Genomic DNA, 23,387 nt, shown 5'->3' on the forward strand with positions numbered 1-23,387 from the left:
TTCTCCTTTATATGAAAACATCGCTAATGTGTTTACTCCGACTTGTCTCATTACAATAATGTCACACAAACTACTTAACAACTAATTCCCTTCACATCATTTACATAACACCGTTACGTAATCACCATAGGCTGTGGATTTAGGCCCTAAATACATAATTTTCTGCCTAAATAAACAGGCTAGATAGAGGCAAAGTTCATTCAATATGTATTTGAATATTAGCATCAAAAATATTATAAAATCAATATCAATGTGGGTGAGTTATCAAAACCAAAGTTCACCAACCACATGGACGTCCATTTTTACCCGACTGCCAAAGAAGGAGGGTAATGTTTTTCGAGTGTATGTAAGTATGTATGTATGTCTGTTCCTTTGTGACCTCCTGTAGCCTAAACGGCTTGATGGATTTTGATGTATGAGGTATCGTTAGATTTGTTTTGATTACGGGAGTGTCATAGGATACATTTTATCCTCAAAGTCCCACGGGATATTTTTTCTAAATTTCCCTTTAAAAAAATATGTATGCGGTATCATTAGATTCATTTCAATCACGGGAGTAATTATTAATATAGGATACGTTTTTTCTCAAAATTCCCACGGGAACATGTTAATTCTGCGTCAACGCAAAGCAACTCATGCGTTAGCAAGCAAAAAGATAGGGCGTGGCCTGGCATGCGGCGCGCGGCGCGGTGCGGAGGGGGATATGCTCGAGTATACAGCCCGAATGCGGGCACACGCATAAGGGCACACGTCGTTGACGGTCTTCAGCAGTAATGACTCACCTAATTCTTTTTCTTCTTCACTACCAACAGTCCAGATTGGCGGTAAATTTATGTTGCGGAGTAACATCACTCGTAATCTAAAGCCAAATGTCGTCGAAATAATTTAAAATGGTACTTACATATACATAGTCTTCTACATCTACAACATTTTCGTTAAATAAAAACAGCTAAAAAGTTATAAATAAAAGAATTATTATTAAAAAAACAAAATACCCGACTGCACACTAAAAAAAGAGTAAAACAAGCCCCACAATAATATTTAATTTATAAATATTGATGGAAAGCATCGCAGGCGGGGACCACCTTGACCGCCACCAACGAAAATTCTGCTAAATGGTGCACAACCGAAATGACTATAAATAAGCCTCTGTTGGTCCCCGCCTGCGATGCTTTCCATCAATATTTATAAATTAAATATTATTGTGGGGCTTGTTTTACTCTTTTTTTAGTGTGCAGTCGGGTATTTTGTTTTTTTAATAATAATTCTTTTATTTCTTTAAACAACTATTTATTTACTTTGAAAATTGAACGTGATAATTCGTAGTAAGCGGTTGCTTCAGGGAAAATTGGCGTTTATGTTATAGTGAACTTGGGCCTTAGTGTTTATTTATCGCTTAGTTATATAAACTGCGGTTATATACTGGTACCGTATATATTGTTATTTACTAACGGGAGTACGGTACGTAATAGAACACTACAACTATTGTCTCGTAATCTCTGAGGCCGGGGTTACCGATCCATTAACCTATATTGTGGTAATCGAAATACAATCGGGAGAGACACTATTTTAGACCCATTTAGAAATAGGCTGCGTCTTATATACTCATGGCTTAGTTCAGAGAGGGTAGTATTTAAACGCAAATCAAAAAATATCCTTTTTCCATGCAATAAGATTCTGAATTCCCATCAAAATTACTGATTGCACAGCAAAATATTCAACTCAAAATATCACTAAACACACTACAATTTATTTTCGCAACGTACAGCGATTTTTTCCTTAAGCAAAAGCTTTTTCATCAATGCACAGCTAATAATCTTAATGCACATTATACATGTTAACTCTTTTTCTTTTAAATATAGCTTCTATTTTTATATTACTTACAGCAGTTTTTCTGAATAAAACAGCATTTTATTAGTTACAGTCATCTTATTATTTATTAATTACCACATAATGAGATCAGCAAAAAAATATAAAATTAAATACAAAATTGTCATTTATTGAATTATTAATAAGCATCCACGCTTCCTTGTTTGCCAATAGGCACTTTTTAGTCATTGTCAGTACTTCCTTTTGGCATACATTTCATATAAGTAGTCATTAAAAGGCAGAACTATCATATTTCGGAATGTTTATAGTCAGAATCATCTTTTGGCATAGTTTTGGAATTTTTATTTTCCTGTAAGAAGCATGCAAACAAGCCTGAAGTATGCATGCAGGCATGCAACATGGAACTAAGCATGCAACATGGAACTAAGCATGCAACATGCAGCAAGCATGGCTTCTGTCACGGCTCCGGCGCTTCGTGGCTCCGGCGGTCCCATGCGAGCTTATCGTCGCAGATGGTTTTCACGCTTTAATTTGCACTCTAGGGGTAGGGCAAACAAGACTACGTGGAGTCGGTTTTGCAGCGATTCGTTTTCGTTACTAGCTTCAATTTTTCAGTTAATTTAATCTGCTTTTAGAAATAATGCAATGTGACAGGATTTTTTTGTTATAATAATCATTAAATTTGCCGAGCATGGCTTCTTGAAAATTAAGACAAATATGATGAACAGGTTTTGTTGTACTTACTGGTTAATATGCGACTGAGATAGTTATTTTGCTATGAAATATGGAAAATTTGCTGTGCAGTCAGTATTTAATGCTTGCATGTAGTATTTTTGTACAAGAATAAATTTAACTGTATTGCATTATAAGAAAAAAGTAATGTCATATTGATGTATAATTTCGAATTATCTGCAGTTTGAGTTTTGTTAAACATTTAGTTTATTTGTAGTGAAGTAAGATATTTGATGTAAAAAAGAATATAAATGATGAGTATTTATTGATAGGCGATTATTTATTTGATATGCAATTTATAATATCCCGTTCAGAGAGACCTTGCTTATGTATATTATAGTCATGATATTAAAATTACATAACCTTGTCATTAGGAAATTGTTTTGTTGCTACATTGTAGCTTTGGATCATAATCATCAGCCTTTTTTATTGACCTACTGCAGGGCACAGGCATCTTCTTCTACCTACACCTACCTTTTACCTTCCGATACCAGAAGAACGTTTGCTCCTTGACATGTTTTCCTTTCCCTTAGTAGATACTACTACCTACTATTGTTATATGCAGGTACTATTTATAAAATACATATAATATTGAAAACGATAACTTCTACCATCGTAGCTTGTAGTACTCCAACTTTATTTGCAAAGTACTGGTTCGAAAAAAGGTTTTCTACTGCGCAAAACAAATGTTTTGCTCACGTGCATAGTATAACAAAGCATGAAAAAATGTGAAGCACAGCACATAGAATATTTTACAAAAAAATATGTTATTCTTTGAACCCTATGCCTACAATAACAAACGGTCTTTTTTTTTTTTTTTTTTTTTTATCGACGTAAAATCATCAAATGACCCCTCCCGCTGTGGGTTAGCAGCGGTGAGGGAGTGTCAGACTCTTACTGACTAAAATCGTCGTGTTCCGTCATAGGCCTTTTATGTACCAGGGCCGCGGTATCTCTTTCGAACAACCCGCAGCCCCGGCAGGCCTTGGCCCTGCTGGGCCCCGCTGGGGTTGCTGACGTCTCTTTGAGGAGCGCGTGGAACAACGCGCGCCGTCGACACGGGTCTGTCGTCTAGGAAGACAGAGGGACGATGAGCCACCCGAACTCACCGCCCACAGACCCACGCCTACGGTGGCCGGGAGTCATCTCGCGACACCCGGCGCCCATGGTGTCTACCTGGTCCAGCGCGGCGGCCGGGATGAGAGGTGCGAACTCTCTGGCGTTCCGCCTCCTCCTTCTCGAGCATGACCGCTTCGCAGAAGGAGGCGACGGCATCCCATTCCCTCTCGCCCCGGACCATGGCCTGAACCAGGGCCGGACGCGAGAGGTCGCCGCCGCCCAAAGCCTCGACGAGGACCCGGCGGTGCCCCTCCCATGCGGGGCACACCTGGACTGTGTGGTCCACCGTGTCCTCGGGGCTGTCCGCACAATGGTGACACCCGGGCGCCTCCTCACGACCGATGCGGTGCAGGTACCTCCCGAAACAACCGTGTCCGGTGAGGACCTGCGTCATGCGGTACGTGAGGGCGCCGTGACTCCTCCCGAGCCACTCCTCAAAGAGGGGACTTACCGCCACGATGGTGGCGTGCCCTGCACTGGGTTGCGATAGTCGCTCCCTCCAGGCCACCATGAGATCGCGCCGGAGCTCCGCCCGCTGCGCGACAACTTGCCGCGGCAACGGGGTTTCTCCCCGGCGCTGAGCCTCCTCGCGCCAGTCGTACAGGCGCAAGAAGACCCTCGCCTCCAGATCCCACGGTGGCAGTCCAGCGAGTAGGCCAGCTGCTTCGCGGGAGATCGTGCGGTACCCCCGGATTAGCCTAATGGCTATCACCCTTTGGGGCACGTTCAGGTAGTGCACAGCCCGCGGCCGTGCCGAACGTGCCCATACCGGGGCCCCGTAAAGGGCCATGGACCGCATGACCCCCGCGTAGAGTTTACGGCAGGGGGCGTTTGGGCCTCCCAGGTTGGGCAGGAGCCGCTTGAATGCAGCACCTGCCTTCTCCAGTTTGGGGCCCAAACGTCGGAAGTGCTCGACGAAGCTCCACCGGCCGTCGAGGACGAGTCCCAGGTACTTCATCGCCCTCTCGACGCCGATGGTAGCCCCCCCCACCGTGACTTGGGAGCCTGAAGGTGGCGCGTTCCGAAGCCCATGAAAGCACATGGCCTCGGATTTGTGCAAGGCCACCTCCAGTCCCAGCAGCTGGATCCTCTCGATGACTATCGCAACCCCGCGCGTCATTATGTCGGCCGCCTCCTGGTGCGACCTCCCTTGTGCCAGAACCAGCGTGTCGTCAGCGTAGCAGACCACGCTGACGCATAACAAACGGTCTCATGTAGTATTCCTCAATTTAAATACAATAAAAATTTACATTCAATTGTTTTTTGGAATCCCACGCCTAAATTAAACATACACCATAGTTTTTGTCATTATTTCTTAACAATTTAACTCTGTGTAAAGAATTGTATGATTAACAAGTAATTCGTGTAACAACATAAGTAGGGGTTTCCTCTCACTCACAATTACAATGTAATATAGGTGTACATAGTTTTGGATGTTTTTACATCAGCTACTGGCTCTAATTAAAATTATTATCGATGGTAAATGATTCGTAATAATTGCTCATTATCTAATTATACAACAATGAGGGAAATTATTCGCAGACTTCAAGTAGACAATCGTTTGGTTGATTGTCACGCGCGAGTGACTACAACGATTAACTAAACAAGTTAAACATTGTGTTTGCTGAAGTCGGGGAAATACAGACGGTTTTTAAGCGAGCGCACCATTTTTCCTCGAAAAGTACTTTAAGCACATGTATTCTAAAACCTAATGTTATGTACAAAAACAGTACAAATTACACTCGGTGTAATTGTGTGGAATGCCACCCTTGGCAGCGCTCTGAGAGGAAGCGCTAAACTAGGCAACAAAGTTTCCTCGCCAGCACGAACTGGTGTAACGAGGGAGACAGTACAACAAAGATAAAGTAATTGTTGTAGTTTTACTTTACAAACGTTGATGAGTTCGCGAGTTTCGCTATTACCTGCGTTTTAGAGAGATCGAAAAAGTTTTTTGTAATATCTATTTATGAGTAAGGAAAGAAGCATTATTGGATTTTTTCGAGCATCTAATCAGCTTTACTTTTTCACGCCTTAAATTTTCAACACGCCGTGCCCCTTGTTTATTTGTTCTGCTAAACATATTCTAATACATTAGATGAGCTATACCGCTTCCTTCCCCTTCGCTGGTCTGACGTTTGACTGACAGAGATAAGAGACATCCTATTTTTTGTCAGTCTTGCACCGACCGGATCAATGAATTGTGCGCGCTGTTATTTGTAGTTCATCTTCATACCATCTATGATACCGATCAAACTATCGGCCGACTAAAAGTTGCCCGACTGCTCTCAATGAAGGTGAAGGAGACGTTTCAGCTTATCAACAGTCTTGAAACACGTGTAGTGCAATAAACCCGGTGCAGTGACCGCACTCGTTACACTCTGAAGGGCCTTGGAAATAGTACGAACATAAAACAACAATAATATTACGCAATCACATGCTATGTTTGTAGGGCTGACAACTAGATTGCAGTTTATTTTCATCTTGGTCAGATGATATTCCTCGCACACGAGAAGACGTTTGGTAGAAGAGAGTTATAAGCGAAAATCTACGATTCTTTGGACGGTGAAATAGTAAAAGAGACTGAAGCTTCACCAGTATAAACTTAGCCAAAAATAACAGAAAACTCAACAATTATATTTTACAGTATTTTAGTATCAAAATATACCCTCGCAATCTTGCCCAACTAATAAAACTTGCGAAGAACTTACAGAGGCCTGGGTATATGTCTGCTGAGTTTCATGTCCTAGTCGAGTATCTAACTTGTCGACAGGTGATATAGTTTACGACGACACGAAAGCATGAAAATAAAATAAGACTAGGATATTTCCTCGTAGAACACATGCCGACCCTGTAGGTATACATAATTTACAACACAAACATATTTTACTATGTGAATTGTTTGGTTTGTTTTAGTCATATCCTTGATACCATGAGCTACACGTGGAAACTGTTATTGCATATGCATATTGAAGAGATAACAAACATTTATTCATAGCTACTACTAGGTTACTAGGTACAGTACATGTTTCTAATATAATATTTCTGAAGCGAGTTTGTTTTTATGTGAAAAGAATAAACCGGCCAAGTGCGAGTCGGACTCGCGCACCGAGGGTTCCGTACAAATGCTGTATAGATAAAAAGTGAGTTTCGCGCCAACCGTTCAGTTTAGAACAATCATAGTTATGGTAATTTCGTGAGAGTCAAAATAGTTAATATTTTTTATTTTATAATATAACTAAAATAGTAGGCCAGTACCTTGTAAAAGTTATTTTATTGAAGTTATTTATATACAACATTTTATAGTCATCATTCAGAAATCTGATTGAAAATAACTAATTAACTTAAAGGTCATGGGGCATATCTGACCCGCTTGGTAAAAAGTGGCGGACATGAATCAAAGTAGTTTTAAATCGTGGAGAATGGTATGACGTTTCTTTGAATATAAATATTTTATTAAAATTCCATGGAGACGAATGTCTAGGATCGTTTGAAAAATATAAAAGACAAGCAGTTTCAGAGGATTGTACAGGTTGCAATGCTAGTTTTTATTGTTAAAGACATTTCATAAAGAAGGAAGGTGCCAATCCGGATGACCAGGATCTGATGAGGATCTGGAAACCCTGAGAATTCGAGGGCAACTCTTGAATATTGTAGGCACGCATCGAGTCATAACCAGACATGTGAGTGTATTTTTGAGGGTACTGGTAAACAGGTTTGGACAACATGGTTTGGAGCTGATTTGATTATGGAGACTACAGAGAGTCAAGGGAACTCCCGAACGATATGTTGCAACTACCACGTGTTTGGGCTTATTTTATTCGTATTGGCGAAGACTTTCCACAAAGATAGGTTCGACTGCCATTGTGGGATCGACAGCAAATATCAGATATAGTTATGGGAACTCCTTTACAATTTATAACGTAACCTTGTGTTGGAGCTTATTTTATTTTAGGTGATGAGAATTCACTACTAACTTGGGTTAAAGCAGCCATTGCAGGAATGGGATCTTTTATTTTTGAGGGATTAATCACCTAAAGAGCCCCAGTTTCAGGTTTTTTTCGAAACCGCCTGACGACTTGTAGCTGTCGAATTGTAACAACGACTTCTAGAGAGTAGGATTCGGGGCTGCTGGCTTTACGTTTCTAGAGCCTTGACAAAAGTGTAATTCTGTCCCTTTCTTTGTTTTATAAAGTCGGCATTATTTTATTTTGTAGCATTTTACAAACAAATCCAACTTCAAACATATAAAAAAGCAACAAGAAAACAAAAGCAAGAAAGAAATTAAAAAGATGTTAGGTGCATCGGTCTAGAAGTCGGTGTCTAGAGGATGCATCTATATTTATTTAACCACCGAGATCTAGACCGATGCATATAAACAGTTTTCTTGTTGTTTTAGAAGTTGTTTTTTTTTTGTAAAAAGTTTTTATTTTTAACTTTTGTGAAAAGTTCTCGTCAATACGAATAATGTAAGCCCAAACACGACGTAACTAAAACATACCGAGTTCTCTCGACTTTCTCACGTCTCCATAATCAGATAAGCTCTAAACCTTCACTGTTTGATAGTATCACCAGACATACATCTGAGAATCTAGTTTTAATCCTATGCATGCCTACAATTTCTGATAGTTGCCCTCGATTTCTCAGGATTTCCATCATCAGATCCTGACCTGATGACAATGGAAATAAACGGCGAGTATACTCTTTCACTACAAAGAAATGATTTCTCAAATCCGTCAAACTTGGTCGTTTAAATTCCCCATTGAAATGAGGAAAATATTTGATGTTTACACCTGATTTTCTCTAGATTCCCATGGTTCACATTGATGCGACTAATGCCATAGTAAATCAGAGCCTTTATCATTATACTGTGCTATATTTCGTTCGTATCCGCCGTGGGTATGGTTTTCATACTAAGGTGCCCAATGACCTTTGAATGATTTAAAATTTTTCACAGTTTAGAGGCCATTATATTTAAGAAGTGTTTGATATGAATTTCACTTTTTATTCAAAACTTTAATATCTCTACGCGTTCATGTGAAAAAGGGTAGGTAGTAAGTTTATAATTATTAAAAAAATATTTTATGTCATGTAAGCAAAAATAATATTTTAATGTTTTATGTAACTTCAAATTTATCACTTTCGCAATTTTTCCTTTATCTGTACTATATAACGTTGCTTCGTGCCGAATTTTAAGATTCTGAGTTTACGGGAAGTACCTTGTAGGTTTTGATTCCCTAGCGTGTGACGGAAATTCGTCTAAGGTGTCGGTAAAACTGCTGTATCTTTTGATCGCGTTAACTTAGAAGTTTGATTTTTTCATTGCTTAAAGGGACAATAGACCTAGGTATTTGGTATAAATTTCAATTTGGTACCTTTATTCGTTCGTGAGAAATAAGGTAGTAAGTTTCATTTTATTAAAATATTTTTATTATATTATATAACAAAAAAATGAGATTTTCGCAATTTTTCCTATATTTGCATTTTATAACAATGCTTCATGCCAAATTTCAAGATTCTGAGTTTACGGGAAGTACCCTGTAGGTTTTGATTCCTTTGCGAGTGTCGAGAATTTGTTGAAAATATCGACATAATCGGTTGTATCTGTTGATTGGCTTGGCTTAGAAGCTTGATATTTTCACAGCCTAAAGGGACAATAGACCCGAGTATTTCATGTGAATTTCAGCTTGATACGTCCACGCGTTCTTAAGATAAAGGGTCTTGACAGACAGACAGACAGACAGACAGACAGACGGACAACAAAGTGATCCTATAAGGGTTCCGTTTTTTCCTTTCGAGGTACGGAACCCTAAAAATCGATATCGGATCATCCGTTCAAGAGCTATAGGTATGCCACAGACAGACACGTTGGGCGTTAATAACAACCAGTTTTTTTTACAATGGGGGAATCATTCATAGACATAAAAATAAATATTTATATTCTCCAATTTTCTAAATGCATTGTGCAGCTTACAATTGGAATGGTGTCATATTAGAACTATCCTTAGTGAAAAGGTTTTCTTTTCTTTAACTTCACTTCAACCCAGAAACTTAAAGAAATAATTTTAAAAGCACTACTTAAATCCAACTCATGAAAGAAATACTCAGAGTCATGATATGTGACTTAAAAAGTTCATGAAATTGCACTTCGTAATGGTGCAGTAAAACTTTCTGACGTTTACGACTGTAATGCACTGCGCAGGGCTGCTCTATTCTTATAATAGATAATAATATTACCTTTTTAATGAACTCCATAAAAAGGAGATTATACTTTATTTTTAAACCAACCTCATTAAATCATAATTACTTACCACCATAATAAAATCGTGATTTAATTATTTATAACGTGAAGTAGGAATTAATTTTCCAATAAAGTTTTCCTCGATTAAACTAATATTTAAGTAAGAAGTTCGAACCCAACATATTGTTATTGGTACTTCAAAACCAATAATCTTTTCACGAATTTTCCTATCGGTGGGTCTGAAGTTCAAAAGATCTGATTTCCAAGAAAACCCGAGCATCGATATGGCAGTTATGCCACGTAAGTCTGTCTAGACCGTCGTTAACCTTTGTGTTGTCAAAGAAAATGTCCAAAGGAAATTAGTTCGTGGTGACTCGAGAAAATAGGGTTATTCCAACTTCTTTTATACATCGCAACGTCCAATGTTTGGTAACCTAGGAGATTTCGTAATACGGGAAAAGGAAAATGTATGGGAGATAATTTTCTTGTGTTACGTAATTGAATTGAGATTTAATAAATGCTTTGGAATTGAAACAGATTTATTCTGTTCGTAATATTTGTTTTATTTCTGTTCGTGCAATATAAACATATTTAACATTAAATGGAACATAAGTTAGCATCATACCATCTTATCCAATGATAAGAATAAGTAGTGAAAGGACATGCATCAATCATATTTATTTACCTAAACGTGTCCAGAAAGTATCTGCGCAAATGAGCCAGAATACATTTCTAATCAGGATTAAATGCGGACAGCAAAAAAGTATAATTCAATTTAACGCAACCTAGCCTTTAATCTCTGGATTTAGATGCTATAATACCTTAATTAGCAATTCATTAGTTTCATATTCCGAGAACTGGGCACTACTCACACACATAGACGTAACCACGAATATTCAAATCTAATTATCTGCAGTGGAACTCGTGTATAAATGATGTGGCCATTCTCTGTCGGAGATTAATCAGTCGAATTGATTGTAGCTGATCATTTCATCTACATTGAATTGGTAATGCATTATACGAAGATCTCTGATAAACCATCAATTAGATATTTCCTGGTAAAGTCAATTCAAAACCAATCTCGTCAACCCGGTTACCTGTATAACAAAGTAGGTAGGTAGATACTGTTTCAAGTTAAAAAGCAAGTTGGTAAAGTCAAATACGAATAGTCGTATTTGTATTTAAAAACTTTGTTAACAAAAAGGGATGTCAAAATAACAATAAATGTCGGATATAGAAGCTACCACCAAGAATTTAATTTCAAACTAAATTCACGATAACAGAACTTTACCCGTAAAGCTTTTAGTCCTCAATAAAGGACAGCAACCCTCTCGTATCGAATTTAACGGTTTAATAACAAGTTATATTTCTTATTATTTCTGTTCAAGTCGTGATTAATTATGTCTTGATCAAACAAAAGGACCTAACAAGCTAATCTCTTGCCGAGCCCATAGATATAATATTACTAAACAAGATTGCGCACGCTCAAAATATATATTTACGAAAATGAACTCTATTCTAACGCAATAATGTACTAAATTGGTTGCATAATACACAGAGGCAAATCCGAGCCGAGAGGGATAGTTCGAACGGAGGCTGTTTGTCTCTTTCTAACACCTTGCCAGCATAAAAAAATGTTGTGATCAAAAGTTTTGTCTTCCCAAAAACAATTGAATCACTTATATTTTTATCTTATTTTAACAATTGTAAGTCAACAAATTAATAACAATCGCATTAATTTATTCGTATTTATTATTAAAACATAAACAACATAAATTTTTATTTTGCTTTTTTTTATTTTCTAGCGGTAACCCTGAACATTCTTGGCGCGTAATCAGCATTTAAAATTTTGTTTATATTTTTTTGTATTAAATCAATTTAAACTATTAAAATGGTGAAAAAGTGTTGCGTTTCTACTTGCAAAAGTGAATCCTATGGTTGTTGCAATATATCGTTCCACAGGTTAGCTAATAATAACATTTTCGTAAACCAAACAACTAGGGTGCCCATGAATTCTTGTAACGAGTCAAAATATGGGTGATGGATTTTAAAACTGTTGTACTATTGTTATAGCTTCCCAAAAAATGAAGAAAGGCGACATAAATGGCTCAGCAGTCTATATATGAAGTAGAAATACAAAAAAAACAGTCTTCACTTCGAATCTTCCTGCTTTTATACTGCTAATTTCCGCTAATTATTAAAAGCCTTTATTAGTATCTTAAGGTCACAAACTGCGTAAGTTAAAACTTCAATACTAATCTGTGTTTAATAATCTTAGCAAATTCGGATTTGTCTCACATAGCTTAATCTCATAGTCACCCTATTAGAAAGAGACAGACAGCCTCCGTACTAACTGTTTCACTCGGCTCGTTTTATGGGTTTATATGCGCAGTCCTGTTTACTAATATTATGTCTATGGCCGAGCCTCACCCCCCCCACCCCACCCCCTCTCTTCTCCCTCCCTCCCGCAGTGGGGGGTGACAGGAGATAACACGATAAGGTGACAACTTCAGAACAAGCGAAGCTGATTATTAGCTTGAGGTAACGGAAATCGAGTTTGAAGATTTAACTAAGTGGATCATCAGAATTATATCGTTACGGTTTTTTGATGAAAATTACTTCATATTGTCACAGTGATTTTGTAAGAATTAAAAAAAACTGTTATGTGTTATTTAATTGTGAGTACCTACGTATCTTTTCAAATAAGTAAGAACCCTTATTAGTTTGTCTAACAGATGTTTCTATTCCTCCATTATTATCTTTGTTCAGGAGAAAACACATAACATTAGGAAAGAAACTTACACGACCGGTAACTACCGAACTTGTCTCATTACTGAGAGATAAACGAAATACCAATGCCATGTGATCGAAACATTACTACATATGATGTTACAAAACTTGTACACTATAATAGGAAAGTATTTATAAATTGTGTAAAAAAATGTTTATAGAGTAAAAGGGTGCTTTTATAGCTTTATTAATAGCTAGCTTCTATACATGGCGTCGTCGTGTTTTTAAACTCATAAAAATAAGCTTTGGTAATATAGAAGAAGCTGTATTATAGTTATAGTATAAAATATGTGTAAATATATAAATGTAATGTTATAATATTTGTGTACATACAGTATTTTCTATATGCCTGAATCAAATAAATAAATAAAATATTTTTTGATCTCGGTCCTGAAGCACTCTTCAATAAGAATCATATAATTTCTCTATCTTCTTGTAAGGAGATTACATATAATTTTGACGAATTTAATAGGTACCTACTCAAAAAGGTAAAATGATCGCACAATAAACAAGGGCGAAAAACAATAATTTGTGCAGAATAAAATAAACATTATTCCAAAATCAAATCAAACTGAAATATGAGTGAAACAATTTGTAACGACTGTATAATCAATTAAATAATAATAATATCCTCAATTTCCAGCAGTAATATATCACGAGCAATAACTGTAATTACAGGCAAGTCCAAGTTTCCGAGCAAATAGTTGGGAACATTCAATTTAATGTCCATAATGAAGAAGTTATATTTTATGGGCTCGATGTTATCTCTGAAGGGGCGAGTCGAAGTATTATAGCGGCGTTTGATGTTGTTAATTCCGCCTGTTATATTGCAACACTGCAAGATATCATAACACTATACCTATTTGTACTCGTTTACGACTTTCATTGAGCGTGAATGCCTATAAAGGGCAATATATTGCGCATATAATAATTTATAGCAAAATTAGTTAGAAACTTTATAATCAAAACTGAAGAATCTAAAATAATTCATGACAAGATCAGTCTTGAACTCGTTTATCACAAATTATTGCTGGCAAAACCCCCAAATAACTACCCTAAAACTAATTAACATTTTTTCTAATTAGGCAAGCACGAAAACAGGGTTAACCAACGGAGAAATTCGGTCAAACGGCTTCCGTAACTTTTCTTTGCAGTTAAAAAGGAAAGAGTAATTCAATTCTTTAAGAAACATCGTTGAAACTAAATAATTCTTTAAAAAGTGTTTTCCTGTAGCATGTTTACCGGTAAAAAAAATACAAACTACGCACAGTATACGATTTGACTAATCTAGGGGGACAAAACTCGGGAACCTAACTATTATATTATTATTACATTTGTTGTGAATGTTGTAGTAAATAAAAGGCAAAACTGAACGTATAACATTTTTTTTAATCTTTTAATAAGATTCTTATATCTATATCACGCTTAGATATTTTTTTTTGATGAAGTTTTCTTAATAATGTTATATAGGGATCTGAAGATGTTAACAAATGTTTAATTAAATCATAATTACTTCTGTGTCTTGATGTTTTCAATGTATGCCCCAATCTGGCTTTTCTAATTTCTTTATTTTTGGCCTCGGAAGCCTCTTCGGACATTTGTCCTATCGGTATCACCGAATTTTTTATTATATTTGCTCCATGTACCAAAATTTTATGCACTGTTGCCGGCATATTATACCATGGGTATAAACTTAAATACATCTCCCTGGTCGCCACACAGTAGTCATTAAATTTTTCTGTGTCGATTTCATAGCCTGAAGCTATGGCTGCAAGAATTGTCCCAAAACGATGAATGAGGTTTTCATTGAGACCAGTAATCCGCGCTGTTGTGGCATAATTATAAAAAAATGCTCGTGCGGTATTTCCGTCATTGCTTGTACCGAATCCTGGTTTAACTTTGTCGATTATTAGACCAATTTCTTTAAACTTTGCCTTTATTTCTTCTTTAGTTTTTTTGAATGTCTCTTTATTTTTGTCTCCTCTGATTTGCCACTCACAAATGTTCATGCGATAACTAATATTTAAGAGACATTCCATTGTACGAATGTACGCATGTAAACTAGAGATTCCAAATTGGTACATATTCTCATCAGGCTCTCTAACCATTGATGCCGAATTCATTTCCTTTGATGTTGCCTTGCAGATAAAACATCTTTGAGTCGATTTATTTTCAGCTAAAACGTTACAAACTTTACCATCAATCATTGAAAGAATCATCTTGTGCGTGATTGAGATGGTTACGCCTCTGATTTCCAATAGAGTTGGCATTAACGCCCGTATTTGATTTTCCATACCTTGGCATTCTTCTTTGATCAATGCTTCGCACTCTTTCTTATATATGAATTTGATAACTCTGCAGAATCTTGGTGAGGATGGCCGAGGATTTTCCCATATGACCTTCTGTGCATTGTTTACAAGTCTTATTGGAACTAAAGACATGATAAACATATATTCGTCTGTGCTACCGGTATCTTCAAATGGTTGCTTGTATAAGCTATGACCCGAAGACCCATCGCATCCCCATTTGTATATCAAAGTGTAATTTAACACACTTGTATCTAATATTTCTCCAAGAATATTTTTACATATTCTCAATGCAGTATGGTTCAAAAGAGAATCCAGTCTTACTTCAGCCGATATATCGGTTACTGTTATATTTTCAACTGGAGGATAGCACTGCTTTTTAACCTGTGCCACGTGATCATAGCAAGGGTATATATTGAATCCCCTTTCTTTGGCTTCTTGTTGAACATTTTTGTATGTCTGGACAGTGAAATTATTTGATATGAACAACGCCAAAGCTTCGTCAGGAGTATAAGGCCTTTGTTCTTTTCCAGTATTAATAATTCTTCGAGCTTTCTTATATGTGGTGGCTCGTTTTGGCGAGGCTGTAGATAATTCTTCAATCAATGTAGCAGCATCACGTTTGCCACTAGCTCTAACACTTAATTGCGCGGCGAAAATCAATTCATCTTTACTGTAGTCATTTAATAAGTGCTGAACTTTCCTCTTCTTCGTTTTTTTTGAACTTTCCACAAAACTTTTCTGCGGCCTGCCACCACTAGTACTTGGTATTGAAACATTTTCTGATACCACAAGCATGGCGAAAGTTAAATCTTCGCTGAGCCACTGTTCATAGTCTTTTAAAAACAAGTCTAATCGTCTTTGCTTGCGATCCCATTTCACACGTATTTTTTCGCATTCTTTTTTCAAAAATGCTTTTAACTGTTCGTCTTGGTGTTCGGTAACAACCAAATTACCAAAGCTCACTTTCACAAAGTCGATTACTTTATTTAATCGACCTTTGGGCGGAATAGAACGCCAAAAATCAAATATTGATTTTCGCTGCATTCTGGCATCTATAAAGAAAAAACGAAAAAAAAATATAATCGCAAAAAATCGCAAAATACAATTATTATAGCTTCAAAGTATATAACACAGAGATTTTTTTAAGACTACACTTACAGCTTGACTACATTTGACTACATGGTAGATCTCCAAACAAAAATTAATTTAAAATAGAAATACATTTTTATTGATGTGTTTTTTCAGTGAGTGTTACAGTTCGAAAGCATACAATTTGGTTTTATTTAAGGACTTTAATATATGGATAATTACCTCTATTTGATGACTCCATCACAAAAAAACACTTACAAGCACTCAATACACCAAAGAACATGTATACACGTTAGCGTTAACGGTCACACTGAGCGGTCGAGCGACTACCTGAATAGGGTCAAGTAACTTCGCCCATTGTTAAAACCAGTTTTGCGTGACAAGAGATTATTTGCCTTGTGTTATCAGCTAAAAGATGTATTCGACAGCGTAACAAGATTAAAAAAAATGTAGTTTTAAACATTTCATTTAAATACCTATTGTCTCCCTAGATTAGTCAAATCGTATACTGTGCTACGTGCAGAAATTACAATTACATATTGCTAAAAATACGCGATGCGTTTGGTTATTTCTGAAGTTCTGGTTGATCAACAAAGATATCATCAACAATGTGGTCGCGTGACACACTGTTACAGACTACTGAGTGTACGTGGGCAACATATCATGCATGAATGTAAATACTGCTGGTAATCAAACCCAAACGTAAACAAACTGACTCACTATAAAGACGTAGTAGCGAATTAAGAAGCAAAAATGCAGAAGGACCAGTTCTAACAACACAAATTATTATCTTTAAATGGATGATAAATGTAAAGAATAAACTCAAAAAGTGTTGAAATTATTTTTAAAAATCTGTCAACATTAGATTGCTACATTACTTATGCCTGATGATTATATTTTATCCGGATGCGGGAAGTAGTTACCTACTTCGGAACTCTGGTGAAACTGCTAGGAACAGGTACTAGAGTGAAAGGCATCGTTATCTTTATGGGCAGTCTCTGGTGATTAATGAATACAAAAGCATAAAAGACAGCATAATCGGTGAGATGGGAGTCACTCGAGCGAACTGACAGCAGGAAGACGTCAATTATTCGGGTACTTTTTTTGTTACAACCATGGCAAGTAACTAATGATAATAATAAGCTTTTGTTATGGTCTTTTGTTATGGTATATTTATATTTAATTTGTGTGTGAAACTAATGTCACAGTCACAATATTCGTGAAATAGTCATGAATCAGTTTTAATGATAGCTCCGCAATGAACCTTCTTACTTAGCTGTAATATGACGATACTTGTACGCGGCAGTTACGAGAGGGTCTCATATCACTGATACGGTTAAACTTATCAATCAAGCGCACTCTACTCGTGTTACATGCTAACTACTCAGGAATTGAGCTTAAGCTTGAACAAGGCAATCGGAACATTGAGCTAGCTAGACGACCCTACCCGTGCGTCAACACCTGGCTATGCGAAGGACTGGTTCCACATATATGGTTCCTAATATATGGCACTTGTATCAAGAACGACAATCTCGATCTAGATATAAACAGGCTTATAAACACGTAGGACCTTGTTCATATTATGTCCCTTATTATAATGATATGATAGCTGTCAGACGCGTTGTTTACATTTTATCACATCTGCAAATTAAAAATGTATGAAAAAACTTCCGTGAGTCACCCTTTATGTTGAGCTTCTTATTTCCTACTGCAAAAAGTTGTATGTACTTATACACAAATACCGCAAAAACTGATGGATCTCATGATGAGCTGTGATTACACTATTATTAACTTTGTGCCTGGATGGAAATTGCGCAGTTTATTTTTACACTCAGTATTACAAAATAAGTTCACTGCTCCTGCTCCGATTCAAATTAGGTATATTTTTTGCGTAGCTTGGTCATACATCTTCCATACATATGGATGCCTCACGCGGAGTGACGCGTTAGGACAGTTCATAGTACTTTGTTACCGTTAATGGAAGCCCGTAACCACTACACGTTGAGGTTTGAACTTTAACCTCTCGCCTACTACTGTTACCTACCTATGTTTCCTACCATTGTAGGGTCAAGCCTTACATATTGTAAGAAATATATGATGAAAATTCTCCCAAAGCTTCAACTTCAGTTTCTGGAAACATAATACCTAAATGTGTTTTCGTAGGAGCCCAAGCTTCTACAGTGGATTTTACATTTTGTTTGCCATTTTCTCAAGCTTGATTGGAACAAACACTTGGGACAAACCTGTTTACCAGGTCGATGGTAACATATACAATGTAAATGACGTTGAATAAACAGTTTGCTTTGCATGCGAACATTTCTTGCGCTATAACAATAACAAGTCATATGCACAAACAAACAGACAAAGAACCAATTGTTCACACGTGTGTCTGCGTCAAGCAAACATTTGCAGAGCCTGCACAATATCAGGTATTTTGTAAAACCAAAGCCTTCAATATACATAATAGGCTGAACAACGGTAAGAGGGGCTCAACAAGGTAAAGACCTTACCGATATCAATTTACGAGCTACAGGAAGGATACTTATTGAATGTTAAAATCATTCTTAGAAATTGATGAAATAATTTAAAATAAACGAAACGATATTTGTTCGTGAAGAAATAAAGCGAAAGATATTTCAGAATAATACGTGTATTTCGCAAACTACAATAAAAATACAAGCAGAATATAATGTACATATAGGTATAAACAATAAAAGCATACGTCAATTTGACTCCGGCACAACCTCAAAGTAAAAGAAAATTTTCTGATTCTATTCGGCACTAATTGTTAGAGTAGACATTTCACGACGCACGAATTTTCTCCCAAATGGAATTATTTTGTAAAATAACGGGACAATTTGCCGTCTAAGGGCTCCATGTCCGCCAAGACTTTCTCGACGCACAATATTAAATTGGGTTTGCAAATTAGCGCCGGAGCTTACTTCGCACCCTTCTTTAAAGAGATTTTCAACATTGATACGTTATCTTGGCAAGCGTGTTATTTCACGAGCTCGGCTCTTTATGATTCTAAAAAGAGATTTACTTATCTTTGTACTTCGCGAACTTTTCGTGGAATCATGTATGTTTAATTCATTTCCCGGTTGTGCCATTTGTAAAATAAATGGGTAGATGTGATAAGGAAAGTGTCGCGGCCAGTTTCATAGCTTTGCATACATTAGCATGTTGCCATTGTCCACTTGACTGAATCGTTGAGCCTGCGTTAGCATAAGTCGAAGTCTTAGTACTATAGTTCGGCCATTCAGAGAATGCGTTCCTGACACGTCGCGATTGAACTGACGACGTAACTACATTCATTGATTATTGATATAATAATGTTGTTTTAATGCTCCTCAATTGTTAAAACGGTAAACAACCAGCAAAAATATTTTTATCGTAACTGCAACGCCATTGCAAAGTTACGTCGTCAGTTCAATCGCGACGTGTCAGGAACGCATTCTCTGAATGGCCGAACTATAGTACTTCCTACTTATTAAATGTGAAAGTTTCTTTGTTTGGACCTTTAATCAGTTAGCCGGGACCTCGTCGAGGTGGAGACTAGTGGGTTTAGGACGAGGTCACAAGCGCCATTGTTTCAAATGTTTATCCTACCTATGCAGTCGCAATCCATTTGTAAAACGGCATTGAAAAGCACACCCGTACTGCAAAACGGCCCTTTATCCGTCTTTATCTAGCCAACCTTGTTTAATTAACCATTATTACAAGTGTCACTTAACTGCGTTAATAGTAAATATGAGTAACGCAAGCTACGTAACCTATAAACAGTATAAAACACTCGATGACTCGGCATCGCGGAAACCAGTAGATTTATGCGGACAATCCACTTACAAACCTACTTGCCTAGCTAGCAAGGCCACCGTGCAACTGTACAAATCAATATCAGTCGGCACCAATGATCAATCAGCTGATCAATCTAAACAATTTAAACGATAGCATAACATTGTATCTATAGCTTGAGTACTTTGAAGGGAATAGCAACATAAACTAGCCAACGAAACCGGCATTGTACTTGTGCCAACTAATATACAATGTATTGTGACCGAAGCCGCTAATACATTTTACACTGTCAAGGTTCGCAGACTATTATTATCTAGTGTCTGTTCATTGTAAACATAGTCCGCAGTTGATGTATGTTTGTAGCGATCTTATCTCAGAAACAGAAATGCATATATTTCATGAGTATCAAGTTTAGAATTGGTTATGCAATGTGGTTTGGCCGTGAATTGGTAGAAACTGCACCTGCACGTTGTTTTGTGGTTACCATTGCTCATCCAGTTATGTTTCAATTTAAACATTTAGTACTCTTTTATACCAATATAATAAACAAAGAATTTGTTATTGTATCTAGGTTTATGCGAAAATATCTCATGTTTGGCTGAACCGATTTCGTATTATTTTTCAAACTTAAGATAAGGTTTTATTTTGTTGCTTGAACGCAGTTATCTCTGAGGACCTAACACATCGATTTGAAAAGTCCCTTCAGTGTTAAATTATAGCCAATTTATCGAAGAAGGATGGGTACTTAGGCTACAACTTTCATACGAGAGCACGGAGAAGTAGACCTAGTTGTTTGATATTATGTTTTATGGCTGAATGTACCTACATGATGTTTTTCTAGTGAAACAGGTGATTTGCAATTCCTATATATTCACTAAACTCCGCATTATGCCCACTTTAGCGTCAACACAGCGTTTGTCTGCCACCTTCACTATTGAGTACCCTTCGCATTTATCTCAAGTACTCGCTCAATATGGGCACAACCGGTGACCTATAACGTTACTAGGTCTTTCGTAACCAAAGTATACTTACGGTTGATTTCTATAACCGATCTACAGCCGCTGATTTGCGATTAGATAAAGAATTTTGACAAATGGATCCATATAAATGACTATCTGTTTCCCCGCGGTTCCACCCACGTCCCGGAGGAACTTCTTCCCGAAGCCAAAGTAAATATAGCCTATGATACTCGAGAAAGGTTCTAAAACACTGAAATATTTTTTCAAATCGGCTCTGTAGTTTCGAAGCCTTTAGGGTACAAACAAACAAAAAAATCCTCTTTATTATACAAGTATAAGTATACTAGTAGTACCTACCTATAAGCATATAGATGTCAAAAGTGCGGATGGATCGGTTAGCACTCCGTGGTTAGACATGAAACATGAAGTAAGCAATATCTGAAAATCTTTAATTCATTGTATCTGCGTAACGGTTTGCAACTTTGTGATCGTATCGCGCATAATATCGTTTATCTATAAAAGATCATAAAAACTGTTGTGAGACTATTCGCGTTAGCTTTTTTCACACCTTGCGTGGTTGTTGAATAAATACATACTTATGTCCACGTCTTGTTAAGTGTTGACTTTACACGCACGAACATTGATGTTTAAGAGCATGCAATGGTTTTTATGAGTCTGTGGATATTTGAGAAGGTAAAAAGCAAACATTAAGCAAGATTTTTACAATATTTTTTCTTGCACTCTCTGATCTGACTAGTTTTTCAATGTATCACCCGCATCCTGTGGAAACTGCTCAGTGTACCCGTATACAAAGTAACATTTTGCCTTCCTCGATAAACTATCTCTATCTGACACTGAAATTATTTTCTCAAATCGGTTCAGTAATTCCTAAGATTAGCGCGTTCAAACAAACAAATTCTTCAGCTTTATAATATCTATTAAGTACAGAAATATATTTTTTTTCGTCGTTAATCGATTCCTCAAGTTTTCGATATAAACTAAATAATATGGGAGGAATCCATACGCTACATTGGATCATACGAAAATACACAAATACACACTTTAACATTCACATTGTTTTAAAAACTCACTATTTTTTAACGAAATTCCAACGAATTCAATAACAAGCTTTCCACTTGCTACTCTTTTAGAGTGAATTCCCGTTTTTCACAAGCTAACTGGTATTCTGGGAAACAAATAGTGCTCATCTATTTTCTGTTTGGTTACTTTTTTCTGTGAAATAGAAACATTCTTTAGTCTATGTGTATAGGTAATATGCCTATTCACTAAAGCTGTAAGAATCCATGAGTTGTATCCCAAGGTATCATTAGATAGCTATTGTTTGAGGTACCACTTAGATGTTTTATACCTGCCTACTTATATTTCGATCTACGTGTCGATACACAAAAGTTGAATCAATGGAATGCGGGATCTTCCGATCAAGCCGCGTTGAATTGGTTATGGTTGTTATAAGTTTTTTCGTAACTGGTCTAGGCTTATTTGAAATATTTTAAAAAAAATTGATCGCAGTTATGGCAGTTATTAAAGACTGAGTAAAAAAATGGTCATTAGCAGTATCATTCATCGATAAATTATATTACGTAGTTTTGTTAATGGAAATTGAGATTTTGCTTGGTTATACATATACCTTTCACGTAGGTATATTATGTAAAGATATACCTTTATAGAATAATACGCCTATCTTTTATCGGTAGAAAAACGTATAAAAAAGCGAACGAACCAGTTACATTATGAAATTGCAAAATCATGTTTTTTTTTTATACACGGAACAAAAAATGACGCCTACCTACCATTAGGTGTAAAGAAAAAATGATCGTCCTAATTAATGACTGTTGTTTCATTTAAAATGTATTAATATCGACTTGTAAGTGCAATAAAGTCTCACAATGTAAGTCTCACGGACTTTGTTGGAGTTAAATTAATCTAGACTTTTAATCAAGACCACAAGTCGGTGGCTTAATGAGTACTAGGCATTAGAACACTTCAGCTATTAGTTCTAATGGGTGTATTTATTAATATTGAAAGGTACTTACATTTTAATCGCCTTTGACGTAGAAAGTCCTGGTGAACAAAGAACATTCCACTGTAACACTCACAACACGCACTTATATTCACTCATAACACGTCGAGCGTTCGCGGAACAACTGGCACAGACACGACGTGCACTCGCTGCGGCAGAGGCCGAGATACTGAAGCTTAAGCTTTGATGCTGGAAAGTGGAAATCAGGGTGGGTTTTCCCACCCTATGCGTAGGTACCGGCACTTAGCGCCCACAACTTAACGCACTGACACTTCTAGTGATCATTGTTCGATATAAAGCGCTTCTATGATGTTATTAACATAATTTTATGCGTTATAAAAATGCACTGTCTTTATGCAGGCGCAAAGTCATCGCACGAAAATTAATACGCATTATTCATTCGTTTATTACAAATCATTATTTCATATTAACCTTACATTTTTATTGTGATATATGAGGTTGTGATATTCAATTTGCTATTTCTA

General features: G+C 36.8%; 1 protein-coding gene across 1 annotated transcript in view; it reads right to left on the reverse strand.

Moving 5' to 3' along the window:
- LOC124640017 overlaps window positions 1-23,064 on the reverse strand; it is a 154,404-nt gene extending 131,340 nt beyond the window's left edge. Inside the window, exon 1 of the mRNA XM_047177593.1 lies at window positions 22,916-23,064. Within this exon, the coding sequence (XP_047033549.1) occupies window positions 22,916-22,917 (2 nt within the window). The 5' untranslated portion in view covers window positions 22,918-23,064. The remainder of the gene's footprint in view (window positions 1-22,915) is intronic.
- Between the last annotated feature and the right edge of the window lie 323 nt (window positions 23,065-23,387).

This window comes from Helicoverpa zea, chromosome 20 (genome assembly GCF_022581195.2).
Source record: "Helicoverpa zea isolate HzStark_Cry1AcR chromosome 20, ilHelZeax1.1, whole genome shotgun sequence".
NCBI lineage: Eukaryota > Metazoa > Arthropoda > Insecta > Lepidoptera > Noctuidae > Helicoverpa > Helicoverpa zea.